Below are 19915 nucleotides of genomic sequence, written 5' to 3' on the forward strand. Positions count from 1 at the left end.
TACCCAGCACTATTATATGGTATTTTAAAGTGTCCTAATATTGTGTTGGAGTCCCCTACAACAGGTTTAAATGCATCTAAGGTAAGAAAACATTGTAATTTTCTCAGAATATACATTTAATATTAGAATCATTTGCCAAATGATTTCTAAACGATTCGTTCCAAGCAAGTTCAGAGCAATCCCCTCCCATCCATAAGCCTACTCTGCTCTGATTGGTCAGCTGGCCAAGCCTGCTGTGATTGGCACAGAGAGGAGTCCTTGAGCAAGTTAGCGAGCGCTACCATTGACAAAGCACCTTTGCATAATACAATAATATAGTGCTCCAATCCGTTCTTATAATAATTACATAAAATACAACATCACTTAAACAAGCGAATCGTGCCCACAGCTAAAGTTTAGCTGCTAAACTGTGAACACTTGAAACAATAATGGTGGATACGTTAGCCGAGTGCTAACGTGACTAACTGATGAAACAATACAGTTTGTAAACCAAAATATGTCTACTGTAATGTTTGAAGAACGACAGACAAAAGACGCTCGGTCTTAACTTATAATCAGAACAGCTGTATCACAGGAGCACCGGCCTAACTAACTCGCTCGTCTCTCCCGCATTAACCCTATAGCTGCCGGTGCAGTAAAATAAACAGCAATTTCACAATGATTATAAAGTCTGTGTGCTACACTACATTCTTTATTATTTAAATGAAGTGATTAGAACAATGTCAGTCTACATTAATCGACACATTCTTAGGAAATAGTGGGTTCACCGCGAATGATCAGAACTACTTCAGCAAGACAGTAATATCGTGCTTTATCTGGAAACTTAAAGCTGCAGTAGGTATACATCACATATTAGCACAAAAACTTGATATTTTGAGCACTCAATTGAAAATGTACACATAACGTATCAATCGTACTTACAGGTTGTGCTTCGGAGAGCTTATTAGTCCAAATTAAGAAGATTAGAAGTCAACGAAGATAAAAGCCAAGATTAGAGAAGCAGTCCTTGGTAAAATGACAGGCACACAACAAAAGGTTTGAATTGTATTTCTGTGGTATCCTTGAACACAGCGTCTTCTCGACATGATGTAAACACACTAACTAGCGGAAGTGTTTGTGGGCAGGTCAGACTCTGTTCGTATTTCGTGGGCAGGCGGGGATTATGCAAATGTGTTACCCAGTGACGTATACCAGTAACAGGCAAAAGATTCGAAAATATGACGACTCGTTAAGGCGATTCAGAATCGACTCTCTCTTTTGAGAGACAATATCTTTATTTTTCATGCACTTTTTTGATTAACAACTTTGCAGATTGTTTTCATTTAAGGATAGCTACATTATAAACTGCAAAAGAGATATTTTTCAAAAACCCATATGACCTGCTCTTTAAATGATACAAATTATATATGAATAAATATATACTAAAGCATTATAAAATCCACGTTACATAAAATTGTATTATTTAAATAAATAACCACTGATATTACTTGCTTCCAATATAAACCTAATCAAGCTAATTAAAACTTCCTAAAAAAAAGAAAACACAAAGACTTGCTTTGATGAATCAAGAGAATATGTTTATATTGTACCTGGTAGGCTTGGAAGGTTGTGTGTCTGATTTCCTCCGGAAGGTTCCTGCCTCTCCTATGTCAGCTTGCGCTGGGCTGGCAAAATCATCCACGCTCCTTTCTATTGAGTCCTGGATAGTCACATTACACACGGACACACAGGACGGGTGAAGAACCGTGTAGTCCCTCACCCGGCCCCGACCTGCAGGCTTGACCTCAGAACTCCCAGCAACCCCTGCAGCGGCGCTCTTCACCAGTGCAGAGGCTGGTGTTGAGCTCACAGCAAGAACTGGTGCGTCAATGGCTCCAGAACTATCCGTCCCTTTATTCTGTGGCCGTCGGTACACTCTGTCGCTGGATGGTTTAAGAAGCGGAAGCTGCTCAAAGTCAACAGGTTCCACTGGATGTTCAAGTTCAGCAGGGCACTGTTCTGAGCTCTTGAGCCCATCAGAAGAGTTTCCAGCCTGGGTAGAACTCCCCTCACCGGCCCCTGGAGGAGAGTCCTCCCCGAAAGAGTCCCAGTCAGAGATGTTTCTACTGTGGGTTTTTAAGCAGGAGATCTGGGAAACTGGTTTGCTTACTGTGACACTGGATCTGCTCCAGGCTCCTACAGTACCAGTGACATGCGATGAGGCTGGAAATGTTGTAGCTACAAAACATTATAAAAAATAACGTAAGAAATTGAAGTTGTATGATTAATAAAGTGTTGGTTTGTTGTGAAAAATGCAATCCTAAAATAGTGGAACATCAAACCACAACTTTGTTATATAAAATAGTCTTGTTTGAATATATAGCAAAATAAAAAAATACATATGTCAAATCGTAAAAACAGTATTTTAAATATATATACACTATATAATTAATTTTAAAATAAAACAGTTAAATAGTATTGCTTAATTATAAGTAATAGCAAAAAAATGCTTATTACATATATTTATATTGTTGAAATATAGCCTATATAACATTACAAAAAATATATAATGCTATCTAAAATTATACTGTCTAAACAAACTATAGCAATATAAAAAAATGATTATATAAAATAGTACATCAAACCAAAATAACAAATGTGACAACCCTGAATTCTTTAAGGGATAGTTTAGACAAAAATCAAAATTCTGTCATCCATTTATTCACCCTCACATCATTCCAAACCTGTATGATTTACTTTCTTCTGTTGAACACATTGAGCAGAATTCGAGAAACGGATTGTGAACGAGTCAATCAATTAATTGAAAAGATAGGACCTAAAACAACATCTAGTTCACAAATCAGATATCACTACTTCTCTCATGAATCCTACAAGGGGAAAAAAGATTTTCAGTGAACAATGACTTTAGAAGACCTGGGAAATAGCACACTGGTCATATGGACCAATTTATGATGGTTTTATGGTGCCTTTGCATCTTTCTAAAAGCTTGAAAGCTACATTCTCCATTCACTTCAACTGCATGGAAAAGAGCGACCAGCACAATCTTCAAAATATCTTCTTTGTGTTCCACAGAAGAAATAAAGTCATACAGGTTTGGATCGACAAAAGGGTGAGTACATTTCCTTCAAGCCCCATAATAAAAGTTTCCACGGACGTAGATATAATTAGTACTATTAGAATTTTTATGGTCCTTAGAGGGTTATCACAACCTAAGTCCTTGTTTCACTGCTCCTCTAAGGGTTGTAATTAGCCTTGCTAAAGAGCCGAGGGAAAGTGTGGAACTGCATAGGGCTGAAAATATCCTGCTGAGCCCCAGAGTTCATGCTAGTGTGCTTACACGAGCCCCTCGACTACAGAGCGAAGACTTCAGCAGAGCTACTGCTATTCTCAGCATTGAATAAAACCAGTATAACCTGCTGCAGAAAGACACAGTGACTACACCCCACCATAGCACAATGGTGAGGTCATCATAATGACTCAGACATCATAATATGGATCTGACTAAAGTGATCTACGTCATATTCAGTAACCTGTAATATAGCAGCCTAACCAGTAAAGCACCCTAAATTACTCCAAAGCCAGGTGCTTGGGCTCATTAGAACAATGGCACAGGCACAATAATAATTGTGTCATGATGACATTCTTTCTTGTGTGATAATGACTGTCCGGAAGTTAAAAGAAACTGCAAAGCCATAATGTGAATTACATTACAGACACACTCAGTGGCACCTATTTCACCCATAAATTCATTCATTAACTCATCTTCATGTCATTTCCAACCCATAAGATTTTTTTTCAGATCTTTGGAACACAAATTGAGATATTTTTAATACCCTCTCATTTTCTCCCAGCGATTGTGTCGCTCCAGCAGACTTGGATTAAACTGCTTGATTCATATGGATTATTTTTAAAATGTCTTAATAATGTCTTAATAAAACTTCATGCATCTTAAAATGTTTTGATTTGTGAACCATCAATGGATGGACAAAAATTATGACAGAAAATCTTATAGCCAAAATTCAAATCATTGTTAGTGGAAAATACTTTTTTTTTTTTTTTTCCAATAACGGATTTAGGAGAGAAGTAACAATTTCTGATTTGTGAACGAGAGTGTGATCTGTCCAATCAATTGGTTGATCCAATTTACAAAACCGCTATCATTTTGTGTAAGGTTTTGTATCGTTTACGATCCAGTACTTGAGTTCTCACTTACTGCGTTCCAAACGGGATAAGTCCTCCTTCGGAGTGACAGCAATCATGGCCACCATATTAAAGGGTCATTCCAAACCGAAGTGCTCAAAACTGGCCACTTCAAAGGGCCCTTCAGAATTAAGAATTTCGAAGGGTATAATTGATGGACACTTTGCTCTCATGAACTCTCCCTTTAAAGATCTTTCTCAGGTAATTAACATGTTTCTGCATGAATAGTGTGTTCCAGAAAAGCAAACTTTACCGATTACTTAATTTCCTACCTGGGCTATTCATACCAACCACCCTGGTGCTGATGTTTGGGCTGCTGCCCAAGGTGGAAGTACCCACCGCAGTCACCGCTGTGCCTTGACTGGGCTTTTCTGCCTGGGTCTTCAACTGCTCGTTCCCGGATCCTGCTGCATCTGAGCCCGACTCAGATTGTGGAGTACCTCTGGATGTGACAGTTCTGGATTCATCGTCGCTATCAAAGCCAAACGGATCCTCTGAGCTGTCGTCATCATCAAAGTGGGGTCGTTTAGTCAACTCAGGAACCTCTGGCTTGAACGAGGGCCGTTTGACCCCCAACTGTGCCTTATAGGTGGTCTCTCCCCATTTGGTGCTAAGCGTAGCTTTCTTATTAGAAAACACCTCGTCAAACTTCGAGCTGGCCTCTCCTCCCTTCCGTGTATATGTTTTACTAAATCTGGATGTCATGTTGATGTTTGTTACATATTCTCTATAGGGAAACAGAAGACATGGAGGAATTAAAGGTCATGTCAATATCTCAGCATATAGGAGCAAACAGAAGATTTGTGCATATCACACCTTGTTTTAAAAGCTACAGTGGGATTGAAACAGATACATATGCAATAATACATTCAATTTAACCCAATAAAGCCTACTGTATCATATTTAATACATACATTTCTAAGTCCACTAAACAATCAACATGTTGCACACAATCTATCACATGCCTTCAGCACTGTGAATGTGTTCAATCTTTTTTAACAAGCCTCTTAATATAATTTTTTTACATCTTCAGGTTGCGATACATGTGCCTATGTGCTGTAAAACACCCTTTATATTTTTTTAACAATAACTTTTATATTGTTTGCAATATTTCAAGATTTGCAACTTAGGCTTACTTGATTATGCATGTTTTTTTCCATGTTTGAATGTAAGAATCAACACAACGATACAACAGGCATTTGAGGAATGTTTATTTGTACATCTATCATCATCATATTGTGTTTTAATATACGTTTTGCCCCCTACAATTAAAACTAAGAGCTTTGATCATAAAACTAAACATTTTAATATTGTCTCGATATTTATATACATTTGAAGTACTCTGTTATACTCCTATAAAAATCTCATTGGTTTACATTATACTCTATCAGAATTGAATCTTTACTTTTCACCATATAAATAACATCTGCACCAAACTGTATATTTTTTGCTCAGTTTGGGTCTCTGAATAAAAAAAGCTATGTTTTTCCACAAGCACTCTATATTCTCACTATAATACTACATGGGCCATAAAAGCCTGATACACCAAATATGATACAAAACATAAAACACATATGGAAACTGTTTTTAAATTTGAATATTTTGTTTAAAGGTTCAATAAACCTACAAAGATAAAGATACACAAAAGAAGATTTTAGGCAGACTGACACCATAAGGACACCTCAGTCACAATTCACTTTCATTGTATGGCAAAAGATGCACTGAAAGTCAATGGTGAGTGAGGCTGTCAGACCCTCACGGTCTGCCAAACATCTTCTTTTGTGTTCCACGAAAGAAATCAAGCCATGCAGGTTTAAAGCAACACAGGGGCGAGTAAATGATAACAGAAGGTGTAATTTGGGGTGAACAACCCCTTTAATGACTAACATCACGAGCAGAAACATTGTTCATTTAACAGATGGTTATATGTTTGCACACTCACCGATCCGCCGTCTTTCCTCTGGGCCTCTGTGCTCCGAGCAGACCCTAAAAAGAAGCCCAGGCGATCTGCTTAGTGAGCAAAAGTGCTGCAGCACGGCTGCAGCGCGGTACAACTGGCAAAAGCACAAAATAGGCCAGATCGTGAAGTACTGCTGTTGTTTATTTGTGGAGCGCTGGATCGGTCGGACTGCGATGCGCCATTAGAGTCGCCCCTCCTTCTCCGCCCCCAACGTCGGCGTAAAGCCTAGAACACCAGAACGCCGCTCGACCAATCAGAGGTGCGCACACTGAACATCCGTGCAGCAAACGTAGGTCCGATTGGATAAAATGAAAAAGAACGCGCGTTCTAAGTAGCGACTGGTGGGCGGGGCTTCGTGGTGAGGTCGGACAAGTCTTGAATGTTAGAAATTATTTTGTACTGTAATAATAATGCTTGCAATGCTTCCTTTTGTATGGAGCGTTAGACGACATCATCTTTCACAGGGGCACACTGGAATTAAACAGATAATTTAACTTCCATTTATAGTTGGCAGTTCTTAGTAAAATACATCAAGAACACGTTTTAGACCCTTTGAACGTAATAATGCTCGTAAATGTTTTACATTCTGCCAACTTTTTTTTCAGTGTCACCTGATGCCTGACCGTGTCATTATTTGGATTTTACAGAACGCAACACAAGCAAACAAGCATTTTAAAAGCGTTTTTAAATTTGTATTACCTGTGTATCAGGAACCTTTTTTATTGCAGAAATATAATTCGATACAAAAGAAACAAATAATACAGAACGAAGAACACAGAACATACGGGGGAATACAGGGGGGAAAATAACTAATTCAAATGTACTTAAAGCCCGTTCTATAATTCGAGATGTCTTAAGAGCTTTTTTTATTAGAGGAGACTTTCTGAAGTGTAAATGTAGATCGGATGCAAATATTTTGCAGCTGGGTTTAAATTTAAGGTGGATATGGTATTTACCCATCATACAAATAAAGTTTAAGACATCATCTAACTCCTTATTGTCAGAAATATCAGAATGGAAAAGAACCTTACTGAGGGTATCAGGAACCTGCTATTATGTCATGTAACAGCTTATTTTCAAAATAAAAATATGAAATCTCTCACTTCTGAGAGAAGTAATTCTGTACATTAGTTCTTCAAAAGTAATGTAAAACGTTTGATTTCTTCAGGTAATAATTTAGGGAATATATTTGAGTTTTACATTGAATTTATTTGCGACGAGACTGCAAAGTTTTCTGTCTCACCAGGAGATGGCGCTATTGAGAAGCCACCGTTTGGGTGAAAAGTGGCATCAGGATGGAATCTGTTTAGAGTCCTTAAAGGGATAGTTCACCCAAAAATGACAATTCTGTCATCGTTTACACACCCTCAAGTTGTTTCAAACCTGTATAAATTTCTTTGTTCTGCCGAACAGAAAGGGAGATATTTTGAAGAAAGTTGGTAACCAGGCTGTTTTGAGGTACCATTGACTTCAATAGTAGGAGAAAAAAATACTATGGAAGTCAATGGTGCCCCAGAACTGCTCTGTTTCTCACATTCTTCAGAATATCTTCCTTTGTGTTCTGCAGAACAAAGACATTCATACAGGTTTGAAACTAATTGAGGTTAGTTTCAAACCTGTTTCAAAATTTTTGGGTGAACTATCCCTTTAAGACAAGGTAGTAGCACGTCTTGTCAGAAGCATCAAGTTTAGCATTCACAAAAGTAGCAGAGTGGCATTTATCATATTAACTGTAGTTTCTGCCAAAATACAAACTGGTTACTACTGTAAATTAATAACTAAATGATACAGGATAACCTTAAAAAGCTAAGTCAAATGTGTGAAAACATTTCACAGTCGGTAAGACTATATATATATATATGGAAGAATAACACAGCCGGACAAAATTATATTTTTAAACCTTTTTTTAATGTTCAAAATGGAGTTGTTTTTTTATTCCAATAAAATGAAAATCTAAGAATTAGATGGAAGCATTTACACTTCCACTTAATAATATGCAAAGCATATATAATATAATGGCATCATGCCATAATAATATAGTAATATTGTGATACTGATTGAAAATTATTAACCAGTCATTTCATGTTTATCTTGTCACAAACATTAGGAAACGAAGGCATACAACTCCAAAGAGGATTCAAAGAAGAAAAAAAGAGAATATGAGAAAGGTGAGATTTACTGGAACACAAACTGATTGAGCACCTTTAACAAAAATAAAATCAGCAAATCTCACCTAGTCTCTGGCTACAGGAAGAACACTGTGCAGAACTTCATAACTAATGCTTAAAAAGAGGTTTGTCCAAGTTGTACAAACCTTAAATGGCATCTAACGGTCTTACAGAGGGGCTAACATCCAGTTTAGGTGGGTTTCGTGAGCAAGTTTTACTACATATGAGAGCATTTAACCTGCAATTTAGCCATTCTGTGTTGCTAACATATGGTACTCTCACATTTACATGTGAATTACTTACACAGTTTCCCTGTCATCACAGTTTCGTATTCATAGTTCCTCAAATAAACATTGTGGCATCCCAACAGTCTTTTTCTACTTCTTAGCTGCATGACTTCTGTAGTGTTTATGGGCCTCAATGATCTCTGAAACGACAGAGGGGTCATCCAGAGTGGAGACGTCCCCCAGGTTGCTCGTGTCCTGCATGGCAACCTTACGCAAGATTCTCCTCATGATTTTCCCAGAGCGTGTTTTAGGAAGACGCTTCACAACCTTAAAGAGAGAAGAGATGCTTTCACAGCTGACAAAATAAATCTCCAAACCATCTGCGCAACAGATCTGGCACAGACAGTGATTTTAAAACAAAAAAACGGTTCTGTGATCAGTCATAATCATTCTTTGTAAATGACATAAGAATAATATAAATCAAGGGTTAACACTGTAAAATAAGGTTCAATAAAAAAAGTCACTGATTTTACCAGGAAATTATCAGGGACAGCATATTTAGCTATTTTGGTAGCCACTAGGTGTCTCAGCTCTTCCACAACAGCTTGCTGGTTCTCAGAAGCAGATTCTTTTAAAACTACAAACGCAAATGGAACTGGTGAAAGAGAAAGACAGGAAAAGAAAGTGAGAGACATGTCAACATTTGGCAAAGTAAAATCTGATCCGCATTGATCACTGATAATGTGATGGTCAATTATGTTTATTAGTTATATGTTGTTTTCACAATGACCAAGGGTGTTGTAAAGCACACAGTGGAAGGGGTCAAAAGGTCTCTGGTTGCTGGGGGTTTTCAGATGGCTCATGAATGAAAAAGGTGTGATGAAGAACAAATCGAGGGCTCGTCAGGAGCCTCACCTTCTCCTTTGATCTCATGGGGAATTCCGATCACTGCGGTCTCAGGAACATCTGGATGTTCATCCTGGTAACAGAGGAACACACATGCTCAACCAAAAGTTTGATTCTACACCACCATTCAAAAGTTTGTGGTCAGTAAGATGTTTTTGAAAAAAGTCCCTTACGCTCACCAAGGCTGCATTTGTTTGATCAAAAAAATCAGTAAAACAGTAAACCGTTATTTAGAACTGTAATAATATTTTTCTAAATATTACGATTTTAATATAGATTGAATAGTTATTCCTGTGATGCAAAGAATGAATTTTCAGCAGCTGTTACTCCAGTCGTCATTATTTCTTCTTGTTAATAATGTAAAAAATAGTGCTGCTTAATTTTTCAGGATTCTTTGATGAATAGAAAGTTCAAAAGAACAGCATTTATTTGAAATGGAAATATTTTTCAACATTATAAATGTATTTAGTCATTTTTGAATTAAATAGAAAAAAAAAATCTTAAGGCCTGTTCACACCAAAGACGATAAAGATAAAGATATAGTTCTATAAATCGATTTCAATATTATAGAATAGCAGAGTCCAAACCACAGCTATAACGATAAGGGCATCATTGGAATCACTTTCAGAACGATTTTTTCCAGCTGATGAATGATAAAAACTTTGACAGCCAATCAGAATCAATCCTGCTATAATGAGCTCGAGAATTTAAAGCGGGAGATGAGTATGCGCTTGGAATAAACAGACGATATTGTCCGCTGGTGTGAATGCTAATATAGTTATCTTTATAGTTAGCGTTCTTGGTGTGAACGGGCCTTTACTGACCCCAAACTTTTAGAGTAACAGTAGTGTATTTGCACAGCTCTGTAAATACAGACTCTCTATAGAACAGTTTTTGGGCTCAAGAATGCTGAATTATGCTTGTGATAAAGGATCTTGGGGTCTCACCAGTGCATCTTCTATCTCAGCAGTGCCCAGCCGATGCCCACTGATATTAATGACGTCGTCCATCCGCCCTGTGATCTGGTAGTAACCGTCTTCAGTGCGGTACGCCCCATCACCCGTAAAATACTGACCTATGACAGTTTACACCATTATACTATCTTATACCTCTGATCACTATCATGTTAACTTTATTTGAAACTTTTTATGGAGTAAAAATTGAAATGGAGTTAGTACAATCTACAACAACAGAAGGCACATTTGAAAAATCCAAACAGATTATTTTGACATTTTCCCATCTAGGCCTTGCTAACGTTCCTCTCATGCCCTCGCATTGAAGTCAAAGTCAAAAAGAACAGTTAAATAATTCAACAAGTATCCCAACTTTTCTGTTTCATAACTTTAATAGCAAGAAGGATAGCTCTGGGGTCTTGCTCACCTTGGTACGGTTTAAAATATGCATCCATGAATCTCTGGTGGTCTCCAAATATGGTTCTGGCCATTCCAGGCCAAGGCTGGCTGATGCACAGAGCTCCACTGACATCATTTCCTGTTATTATCTGTCCCTGTTAATAAAGCAAAATTTATTATTCTACATTACAAAAAAACGTGCACTGAGAGGTCCTGTCTCTCCTTGGTTGATCTTAATGGGAGGGGGTAAAAATCTATTTGAATAGCCCTGGAGGGTAACAAAAGAGCATCTCAGAGGAGATTGGATGTGTTCCAGCACGCATTATTACTCTTTTTTTCCAGCTGCAGTAGAGAATTTGAGGGCTCAAAGTTCATCACTGTCTGTCACACAAAGCTTTCTTTAATCACAGCAGGAGAGGCTGGACGCATGGATCCAGGCAGAGCCAGGCCGAGCAAAAGACAAATATAACCCATGTTTAGGTCTGATTAGGACAGTCTGCTAGCAATTATCTAGAACAGTTGTTAACTATACAAGAAAAACCAGGAAGTAAAGAGCTAATTAGAATTAATTTGTCGTAATTGACTTTATATTTCACAATGTGACTTTGTTTCACAACTGTAACTTTATATATCACACTGGGACATTACATATAACGACTGTGACTTTATTTGTTATAACTGACAAGTCTCACAGTGTGAGTTTGTATTTTACATTATGCCTCTGTATCTCTAAACAGTCACTTTTTTATTATTGTGACTTTTTAATTTCACAGATTACTACTATATTTCACACTTGTGCCTATTTCTTGCAAATGGGGCTTTATATCTTACAATCTCACAAATGTCTTTTTATTTCACAATTGTACCCATTTTTCAGTTTATGACTATATCTCACAATTGTGCTATATTTTCTATAATTGCAGCTTTATATCTCACAATTATGACTTTTTATTTCACAGCTATACTTTTTTATTTTAGACAACTACATATCTCATGGTTGCACTTATATTTCACAATTATGAAAATTTATTTGACAATTTTACATTTATATTATTATATCTCAACTGAAACTTCATTCCTCACAATTGACTTTTTCCAAAATTGTAACTTTATATTTTATAATATTACTACATCTTACAATTGTCAATTTCTATTTCAGATTACAACTATATCTCATAATCGCTACTTTATTTCTTGCAATTTCCTTGCAATGTCACTTCATAACTGACAGTTGTGACAAGTGACCAAGCAGTGAGTCAGGACACAAATAAACAATATAGACCACCTTCTCCCCGAGTAGTGCCGGCTGGATGCCAAAAAAGGGTCTCATAGCCATGGCAGGCCGGATCTCTGCTCCTGGTTCAGCTGGGAGTGGGGCAATACACACCCCGCCAGTTTCTGAAGAGAGAGAGCCCAGTGAATCATCTATTTATTTCTGAATAACATCACACATGGTGTAAATCATCCCATCAATGCTGCCAATCTAAGGATTAAGGGTACGATACTCAGACAAGAAGAGATGCAGCAATTGACAGTCTCATGCAGAGTTAATTTGACCTGTCTGCCACCATGTGTCCACCAGAGGGCACCGTCCATCCCCGACCACATTATGGAACCATTCCCATGCCTCGTGATTAATGGGCTCTCCAACTGCCAACAGATCACACATTCACATGGTCATTTATATGGACAAATTCATCGACCAAAACACTCCACTTAAAAACTTGTCTCTAAGTTGATTTGATCGAGTGACTTGGCAATTCAAGGAAATCTTAGCCCTATCTTTTCAACTGACAGGCCCTAAAGGGAAAAACAAAACCCAGACCGGCTGCGCACACAATCTAGTGTCCTTGATGTTTGGCACAAAGTCAGATTTTCCATTGTTGATCTCAAAGGCTGTGTGACTAGACTCATTAAAAATCCTCCAGAGTAAGCAGGCTAAATTTTAACTGTGGCTGAACTCTCTCCCATAAAGAGCTGACTGTACCATGGTGGCGGAAGTATAATTTCTGGGCTGGTAAAACAAAGGTCTGAAGAGGGTGACCCACATTGAAAAGCTGATTAGTTCCCCTTCCCCATCGTGCCCTTGCAATGCACTTATCCCTCTTATGACAGAAAGTATCCCCCTGAAGTAACCTGGGGATAAGTTGTAATACGTTGCTAAAAATGCACACAGATTTTCAGAAAAAGTTGATACAATTCACATTAAAACAATGTTTTTTGATAACAGGTCAATTTTATTTTTGTTTGATGTGTGGAAAAGCTAAGGAGAGTGTCAAATAATATAGAAGGCAATTGTAGATAAAATGGGAATTTGTTTAATATGCACTACCCTTCAAAAGTTTGTGGATGGTAAGTATCTTATGCTCACCAAGGCCGCATTTATTTGATAAAAAAATATTACAATTTAAACAAACTGTTAGAACTGTTAGTCTTCAGTGTTACATGTATGATCCTTCAGAAATCATTCTAATATGCTGATTTGATGCTCAAGAAATATTTCTTATTATTATGAATGTTAAAAACAGTTGTGATGCTTAATTTTTGTAGAAACCATAATAAATTTTTCAGGATTCTCTGATGAATATAAAGTTCAAAAGAAATGCAAATAGAATTTTCTTAGCATTATAAATGTCTTTATCACTTTTGATCAATTTAATGCATCCTTGCTAATAAATGTTTTCTTTTTAAAATCTTAATGACCCCAAACTTTTTAATGGTAGCGTACTATACCAAAAATATAATATACCTCCAAAACATTACAATATCTGTATTTATTTATTTGCATTTATTTACTAAACCTCTGTAGTCTCACCAGATGCAAGTGTCTTCAGTGATGACCTGTCATATTTCTTCACCCAGTTTTCCTCATATTTCAGAAGTAATCTGATGGCAGTAGGAGCTCCATAAAACTGATTTATTCTTAACCTCTGAACTGTCTCCCAGTAACGACCTAAAAACAGTCACAAAACACATTCGAACAGTCAAGACAAAGATAATGAAGAGTCTGATTTACAACCAGAGACAGCACTTCAACAGAACACGTTATGAAACCACAAAAAAAAGTGTTTAAACATGAACATCAACAGTAATTATGACTACAAACATTACACAAAAATGTTTCCTAATTGATACCAGTTTTTAAAAACCAGGTTTAAGTGGGTTTTATTAGGAGAACATCAGAGGAAATGTTTCCAGTAGAGGTCACACTGTAAAGAGTACACTGCTTTACAACCACTCTTGAGGGCTCATTTCCGTTAAAATACTCTCATAAAGGCAGATAAGACTCGCTATACAGGTTAATGTGTCACATGATTTTATCTGAGATTTTATCTCATTCAATTTGAAGGGCTGGGAGGGACAGTAACACTATCTGGCATGATCTAGAGGGGTCATCACCTCTATCAGAATGGATGAGAGCAGGAACATGACCGACACAACTACTAAACCTCAGGACTGAATAGCTGTGTCTCTAAAACACTCCACTAAAGAGAGAATTAAACAGGATGTGATGCATTTAGAATTTTTTCTAATCAACTTTACTTAAATTGCTTTTATTTTTGGCAGATAAGGTGCAATGCTTTGGCAATACAAACGCAAATTATTCATCATGCTGATTAACCACTACAATAAAACTGAAATTGAAACTGAAAAAGAGATAGAGTGTATGCATTATATAACAGTATACTGCACGGATCATTAGTATTGGTCATTTCGCTTAATATCTCACCTGGATTAGGGTACACAGGTGTGCTCTCAAACAGAACAGATGTGGCTCCGTTACACAGGGGTCCGTACACCACATAACTGTGACCCGTAATCCAACCGATGTCAGCAACACAGCCAAACACATCTCCAGGTGTGTAGTCAAACACATACTGCAACAACAGACAGGTATACAGACTAATCATAATGCTATACATCATATATATTACCAGTCAAAAGTCTGGAATACATTTTTGAAAGAAAAAAAAATATATACACATACACAATACACACACACACACACACACACACACACGCACACACGCACACACACACACATATAAATATATATTTAGTGTGACAGCATCCGTGTGATCAGAGAAGCTCAGAGACACACCTGATGTGTGAGGGAAGCGTAGAGCAGGTAACCGGCCTGTGTGTGCACGATGCCCTTGGGTTTACCTGTACTACCTGAGGTATACAGCATGAAGAGCATCTCCTCGCTGTCCATGGGCTCTGGAGCACACACTGAAGACTGTCCCGCCATCACCTGACACAGACAGAAAAAGTACATTGCATTTTTTTATGTATATATTATCAGCACCATCTGTTATTTTTTTTTACTGTTTTATTGTGTGTATTGCTGTATAATTGGCAAATACTATATGTAAAACAATCATACTAATAAAGTACTTTGGAATTGAAAAACTGCTAAATGTAGTTGCATGACAATAATCATCACATATTGCATATAGAATGTTTTATTCTATTTATGCTGTTTTTACGCTCATTCAGTTAAAATGCAAAATCATATGTTAATCCTGTAAAGATAAGTTTGGTAAGGGGAGGATGAGGTGTGAAGTTTTTTTATCATCACGGTGTGCTGGTGTCAATGTGACAAGAAGATCTATTTGATATGGATGTTGCACAACTTACACAACTTTCCACATCTTCAAACGCAGCTGTGACTGTAGAGCTTCAGGAATTGTCTCTAGTGTTCTTCAGAACTGAATTAATAATCACTGTGCAATACAGATTCACCAATCGCCTGGATATCTAATATGAGTTTCGGTCAAGCAGTCACAGTCAATTTTCATGCAGATATAAAAGAGTTAACTTTCAGTCATGCCCTTCGTTGTTATTGTCTTGTATTGTATGTGTTGTGTAATTTAATAACAATGTTTGTTTAGTCTAAATGGATTTTCCACTTGTTTTGCCACTGTTAATGTCAGAGACTAATGCCTTTTCTGCAAATAATGAGATTAAACAAGATACTTACCCTGCAAACAAAACAATAATCTTAAAACATAACTCTAAAGCCCATTTTAACATCATATGGAGAGTTTACCGAGGCCCAGACCAGCTTTTCTGCACAGTAATTCTGTATGTTTTTTCTCTTCTTTTTATCACATGTAATCTAGTATTTCCTTGATCTGTCCCTATAAATATAAGACTGTCAAACTGGCCGACATGTAACCACTATGACCAATTCTAGACAAGGAAATTTCCTGCCCTTGTACAGAGTGGGTGAACATCAATATAGAGACACAGGCACTTCTGGCAAGACAAAACAAGACAGGCTGTACTCATAAATTAAGTAGAAATAGAACTATTCTCCTAGTTCTGTGCCCTAATTAGGTACAATTTAGGGACACATTCCTTCTCCACTTCACAAAGCTTTGCAATACCCTGTTTCTGGTAGATGAAACTCTACAAAGTGCAAGCCTAGCAGAATGTGACTTGCTGCGCAGATCTAAAACACTTGGAAACATTTATGTATTTGATGCTTAGGCAAATGTAAACCGTTTTAATATCCTACTTATTCTAAAGCATTTCTCCTTTGTTGCAGACCATCCCTATTGTTGAGTCCTGACAGAGGTATATAAAAACCAAATAAAAAAATTGGCTTTCTAATCTGTACACTGCAGGAGGTCACTGCTATATGATTTACCTCCTCTAATGAAATGTCTAGTTTGCCCATCGGCACGCTATTGTTAGTTCTCTTGGCCACAAACACATGCCGGATAGACGGACAGCTCTTCACTGCTTTATCCACCGTGGACTTCAGATCGAAGATACGGCCGCCCCTCACACCTTGGTTGCATGTGATGACAAACTTGCACTGGGCTGTGTATGGAAGAGAAAGAAAAAAATCAAACACACACTATCCAGTCAATGTACAATAACTGATACAGCCAATGAGCTAACGTACTTTATATATGATGGCTCTGCATGTGTAAATACACTTCATTTTAGGTCATTTTTAAGAACGCATTTGATAAGTTCACTATATTTTTAAGAAACCTGTTTCAACCGAACCGCTGTTTTTGGATGTTATTTGTTCATAATAAGATCAGAAAGAAACATCTGCTCAGTGTCTGCTGTATTAAATAAGATAATGAATGGCCTCTCTAAGAACAAACACCCTCTGAAACTTATCTCTGTCCAGACCATCACGTACACACACACAAATATCCCAAAATACACAGGGTTTTTGTTTAACTAACTAGCTATCCCTAATTTAGTGTGACTCTTCAGTCGAGCTCAGCATTCCAGGAAAGTATACAGGAACTTTAGAAGAATTGAATAACTAGTAGAGGACTTTAATCTTTGTAGTTACGTTTAATAGTCAGCAAAAAAACGAAATTGACCATGTTAATGTTTTAATATAATTTCAATGTGCTTGGCACTGATAAATTGTGTACAATAAACACAATTTATCAGTGCGCATAAAAAGTCTTCACAAACTTTCACCAAAATATAATAACTTGCTCTGCCACTGAAGTGACTTGACTGATGTCACCAAGCCCATTTTTATTTCTATTATATTTCTATAGAAATCTACACTACTGTTCAACAGTTTGGGGCTTTTCTAATGTTTTTGAAAGAAGTCTCTTATGTTTACCAAGATTACTTTTAATTTATACCTGCAGAAATGCAGAAAAAGTTTTATTTTAAAAGAACTGTTATATTTGAATATGTTTTAAAATATAATTTATTTATGTTGATTGTGAAGCTGAATTTTCATGAGCCATTATTCCAGTGTCACATGATCATTCAGAAAAATGAAAAAATGTAAAAAAAAAACATACTGACCCCATACTTCTGAACAGTAAATTAAAACGGTTTCTATAGAAACCTATACATTTCTATAAACTTCCACTTTTAACTAACCATTTAGCATTTGCCAAATCTTTGTCATTAAATATCCTCCTAAAACCTGTTGTGAATGCCATTTCATGCTTCCTTTAAAAAGACCAGAAATTAAAGCAACTGACCCTTCGCTAAACCCCACCCTAAACCATTACTGACCAATCCTGCCTAAGCAACTGTTGCCATGCATAATTTTCTCAGACAAGCTTTTGCACATCTTGAACGTCTGTTTGTTCAGACAGTTTCAAACACAACTTTCCAAAAATGATCAAAAAATAAAAGAGCATGTTTTTCTAGATCACTTTTAATAGTGGGTACCCTGAGAGGATATAATAAGCAGTATAACTGACCTAAGCTTGAATTATTGTGTAAATTTTGTTCATTTAAAATCATCATGGTCAGATAGCCATTTTGTTCAGTTTATCTCAGAAAAGATCTCCACATTCCTTGAAATCAATTCTACAGAAGGGATTTCTGCATCTTTACTTTGGGAAACGCTCAAAGTAATTTCTCGTTCTGCTTATATTAAGAAGCTGCATAATAAAATGCTTTTTGAACTTTCTGAACAAATTGGTAAACTAGACCAGATTTACGTGCAACACCCCAACTCCATTATTATATAATGAAAGTTTTTTTTTTCCAATTTGAATATAACCTTCTTTCCACCACCCATGTTAAGCAGCTTCTTCTTAAATCATGACACCATTTTTATGAGTTCAGTGATAAACCAGGTAAAGCACTGGCACTACAACTTAGACTTAAAACTGCAAAAAAATGTATCACCCAAATCCAAACCCAAGAAGACAATATTGTATTAGACTCCAAAGAAATTAATAATGAATTTAAATCTTTTTTACTTCTCATTGTATCAGTCAGACTCCCTTAAAGATCCTAATGTTACCCGTTGTTTTTTTTATATATAAATCTCAACATTCCTCAAATTAATAGTGAATCAAAAGCCAAATTGGATGAACCTATTAGTTTAGCTGAAATTTTGCAATCTATTGCACAAATGCAGAGTGGAATCCAGATGGCTTTCCTGCAGAGTTTTTAAAAAGGTTTTCCCCACCGCTTCTCTCCGTCTTTGAAGAATCTCTAAATAATGGTGGTCTCCCTCCTTCTTTGCGCCAAGCATAAATCTCTTTTAGGTTAGAAACTGTTATTTAATCATCATTCATCCAGAACAAAATGGCTTGATAAACGATAGACAGGGCTTTTTAATATCAGAAAATTTATGAACATAATTTACACTTCAGTCTGACTCATTTGTGCCTGAGGCCTTAGTCTCTCTCGATGCAGAGAAGGCATTCAATCGTGTTGAGTTTTTTTACTATTTATTCTATACATTAAAAAAAATTGGGTTTGGTGATAAATTTGTGTCCTGGGTAAAACTTAATTTCTCTTTATGCAGATGACGTGCTGTTATCGGTTTCAGATCCAGAAACCTGTCTTTCTTATGTCTTGAATGTTCTAAGACAGTTCAGTGGTGTCTCAAGTTATAAATTTAACATAATTAAAGGGGTCATATGATGCGATTTCAATTTTTCCTTTCTCTTTGGAGTGTTACAAGCTCTTGGTACATAAAGAAGATCTGTAAAGTTGCAAAGACTAAAGTCTCAAATCCAAAGAGATATTCTTTATAAAAGTTAAGAGTCAACCACGCCTACCTAAAACGGCTCGTTCTAACACGCCCCCACATGTCTACGTCACGATGTGGGAAGATTTGCATAACGCCGCCCAAATGTTCACGCAAAGAAAGAATGCGTAACTTTTGTTCTCGCTGTAGTATTGTTGTTGCTGCCGTGCCATGTCGTGGAGACGCTGTATGTTTCGTTGTGAAAGCGAAACTACTTTGTTTGGCCTTCCAAAAGAGGACGATATCCACTTCGTCATGCCTGGAGCTGATCCGTGCTGGTTGCTGAGGAAATACATCAACTTCGCGCTGTGGATCGCCGGATCGGCTTTCACCGTGGACGAAGCCAAGTCCAGCCCGGGGTCGTCACATGTGGTTGCTGCAAGCCCGCCGAACGCTCCTTCATTGAATCCGCTGGCTGCGCCGTTCTCAAGCCCACCCGCCTCCACTCACTCAAGCCAGCCTCTGCTCACTCAAGGCCGCCGGCCGCCGCTCTCTCTAGCCCGCCGTGTGTTTCGTTGTGAAAGAAAAATTATTTTGTTTGGCCTTCCAAAAGAGGACACGACTAGAAATCAGTGGTTAAGTTGTATTTACAACACTGTTCCAGAACA

At 37.2% G+C, this 19915-nt stretch overlaps 2 protein-coding genes across 4 annotated transcripts in view; both read right to left on the reverse strand.

Moving 5' to 3' along the window:
- The window catches only part of LOC107582804 (wings apart-like protein homolog), a 28989-nt gene extending 22627 nt beyond the window's left edge, over positions 1-6362 (reverse strand). For all 3 annotated transcript variants that reach the window (XM_016268833.1, XM_016268829.1, XM_016268840.1), the window contains exons 1-3: positions 6143-6362; positions 4473-4927; positions 1590-2217 (exon numbers count right to left, since the gene is read on the reverse strand). In XM_016268833.1, coding sequence (XP_016124319.1) covers positions 1590-2217; positions 4473-4905 — 1061 coding nt within the window. In that variant the 5' untranslated portion in view covers positions 4906-4927; positions 6143-6362. The remainder of the gene's footprint in view (positions 1-1589; positions 2218-4472; positions 4928-6142) is intronic.
- A 1797-nt stretch (positions 6363-8159) lies between these two features.
- LOC107582826 (acetyl-coenzyme A synthetase 2-like, mitochondrial) overlaps positions 8160-19915 on the reverse strand; it is a 16320-nt gene continuing 4564 nt past the window's right edge. The window contains exons 4-14 of the mRNA XM_016268850.1: positions 16470-16645; positions 14916-15068; positions 14544-14691; positions 13629-13766; positions 12371-12463; positions 12099-12211; positions 10842-10968; positions 10409-10536; positions 9471-9534; positions 9089-9210; positions 8160-8882 (exon numbers count right to left, since the gene is read on the reverse strand). Of these exons, the coding sequence (XP_016124336.1) occupies positions 8706-8882; positions 9089-9210; positions 9471-9534; positions 10409-10536; positions 10842-10968; positions 12099-12211; positions 12371-12463; positions 13629-13766; positions 14544-14691; positions 14916-15068; positions 16470-16645 (1439 nt within the window). The 3' untranslated portion in view covers positions 8160-8705. The remainder of the gene's footprint in view (positions 8883-9088; positions 9211-9470; positions 9535-10408; positions 10537-10841; positions 10969-12098; positions 12212-12370; positions 12464-13628; positions 13767-14543; positions 14692-14915; positions 15069-16469; positions 16646-19915) is intronic.

This window comes from Sinocyclocheilus grahami, unplaced genomic scaffold (genome assembly GCF_001515645.1).
Source record: "Sinocyclocheilus grahami isolate Dianchi unplaced genomic scaffold, SAMN03320097.WGS_v1.1 scaffold4.1, whole genome shotgun sequence".
In the NCBI taxonomy this organism is placed as follows: domain Eukaryota; kingdom Metazoa; phylum Chordata; class Actinopteri; order Cypriniformes; family Cyprinidae; genus Sinocyclocheilus; species Sinocyclocheilus grahami.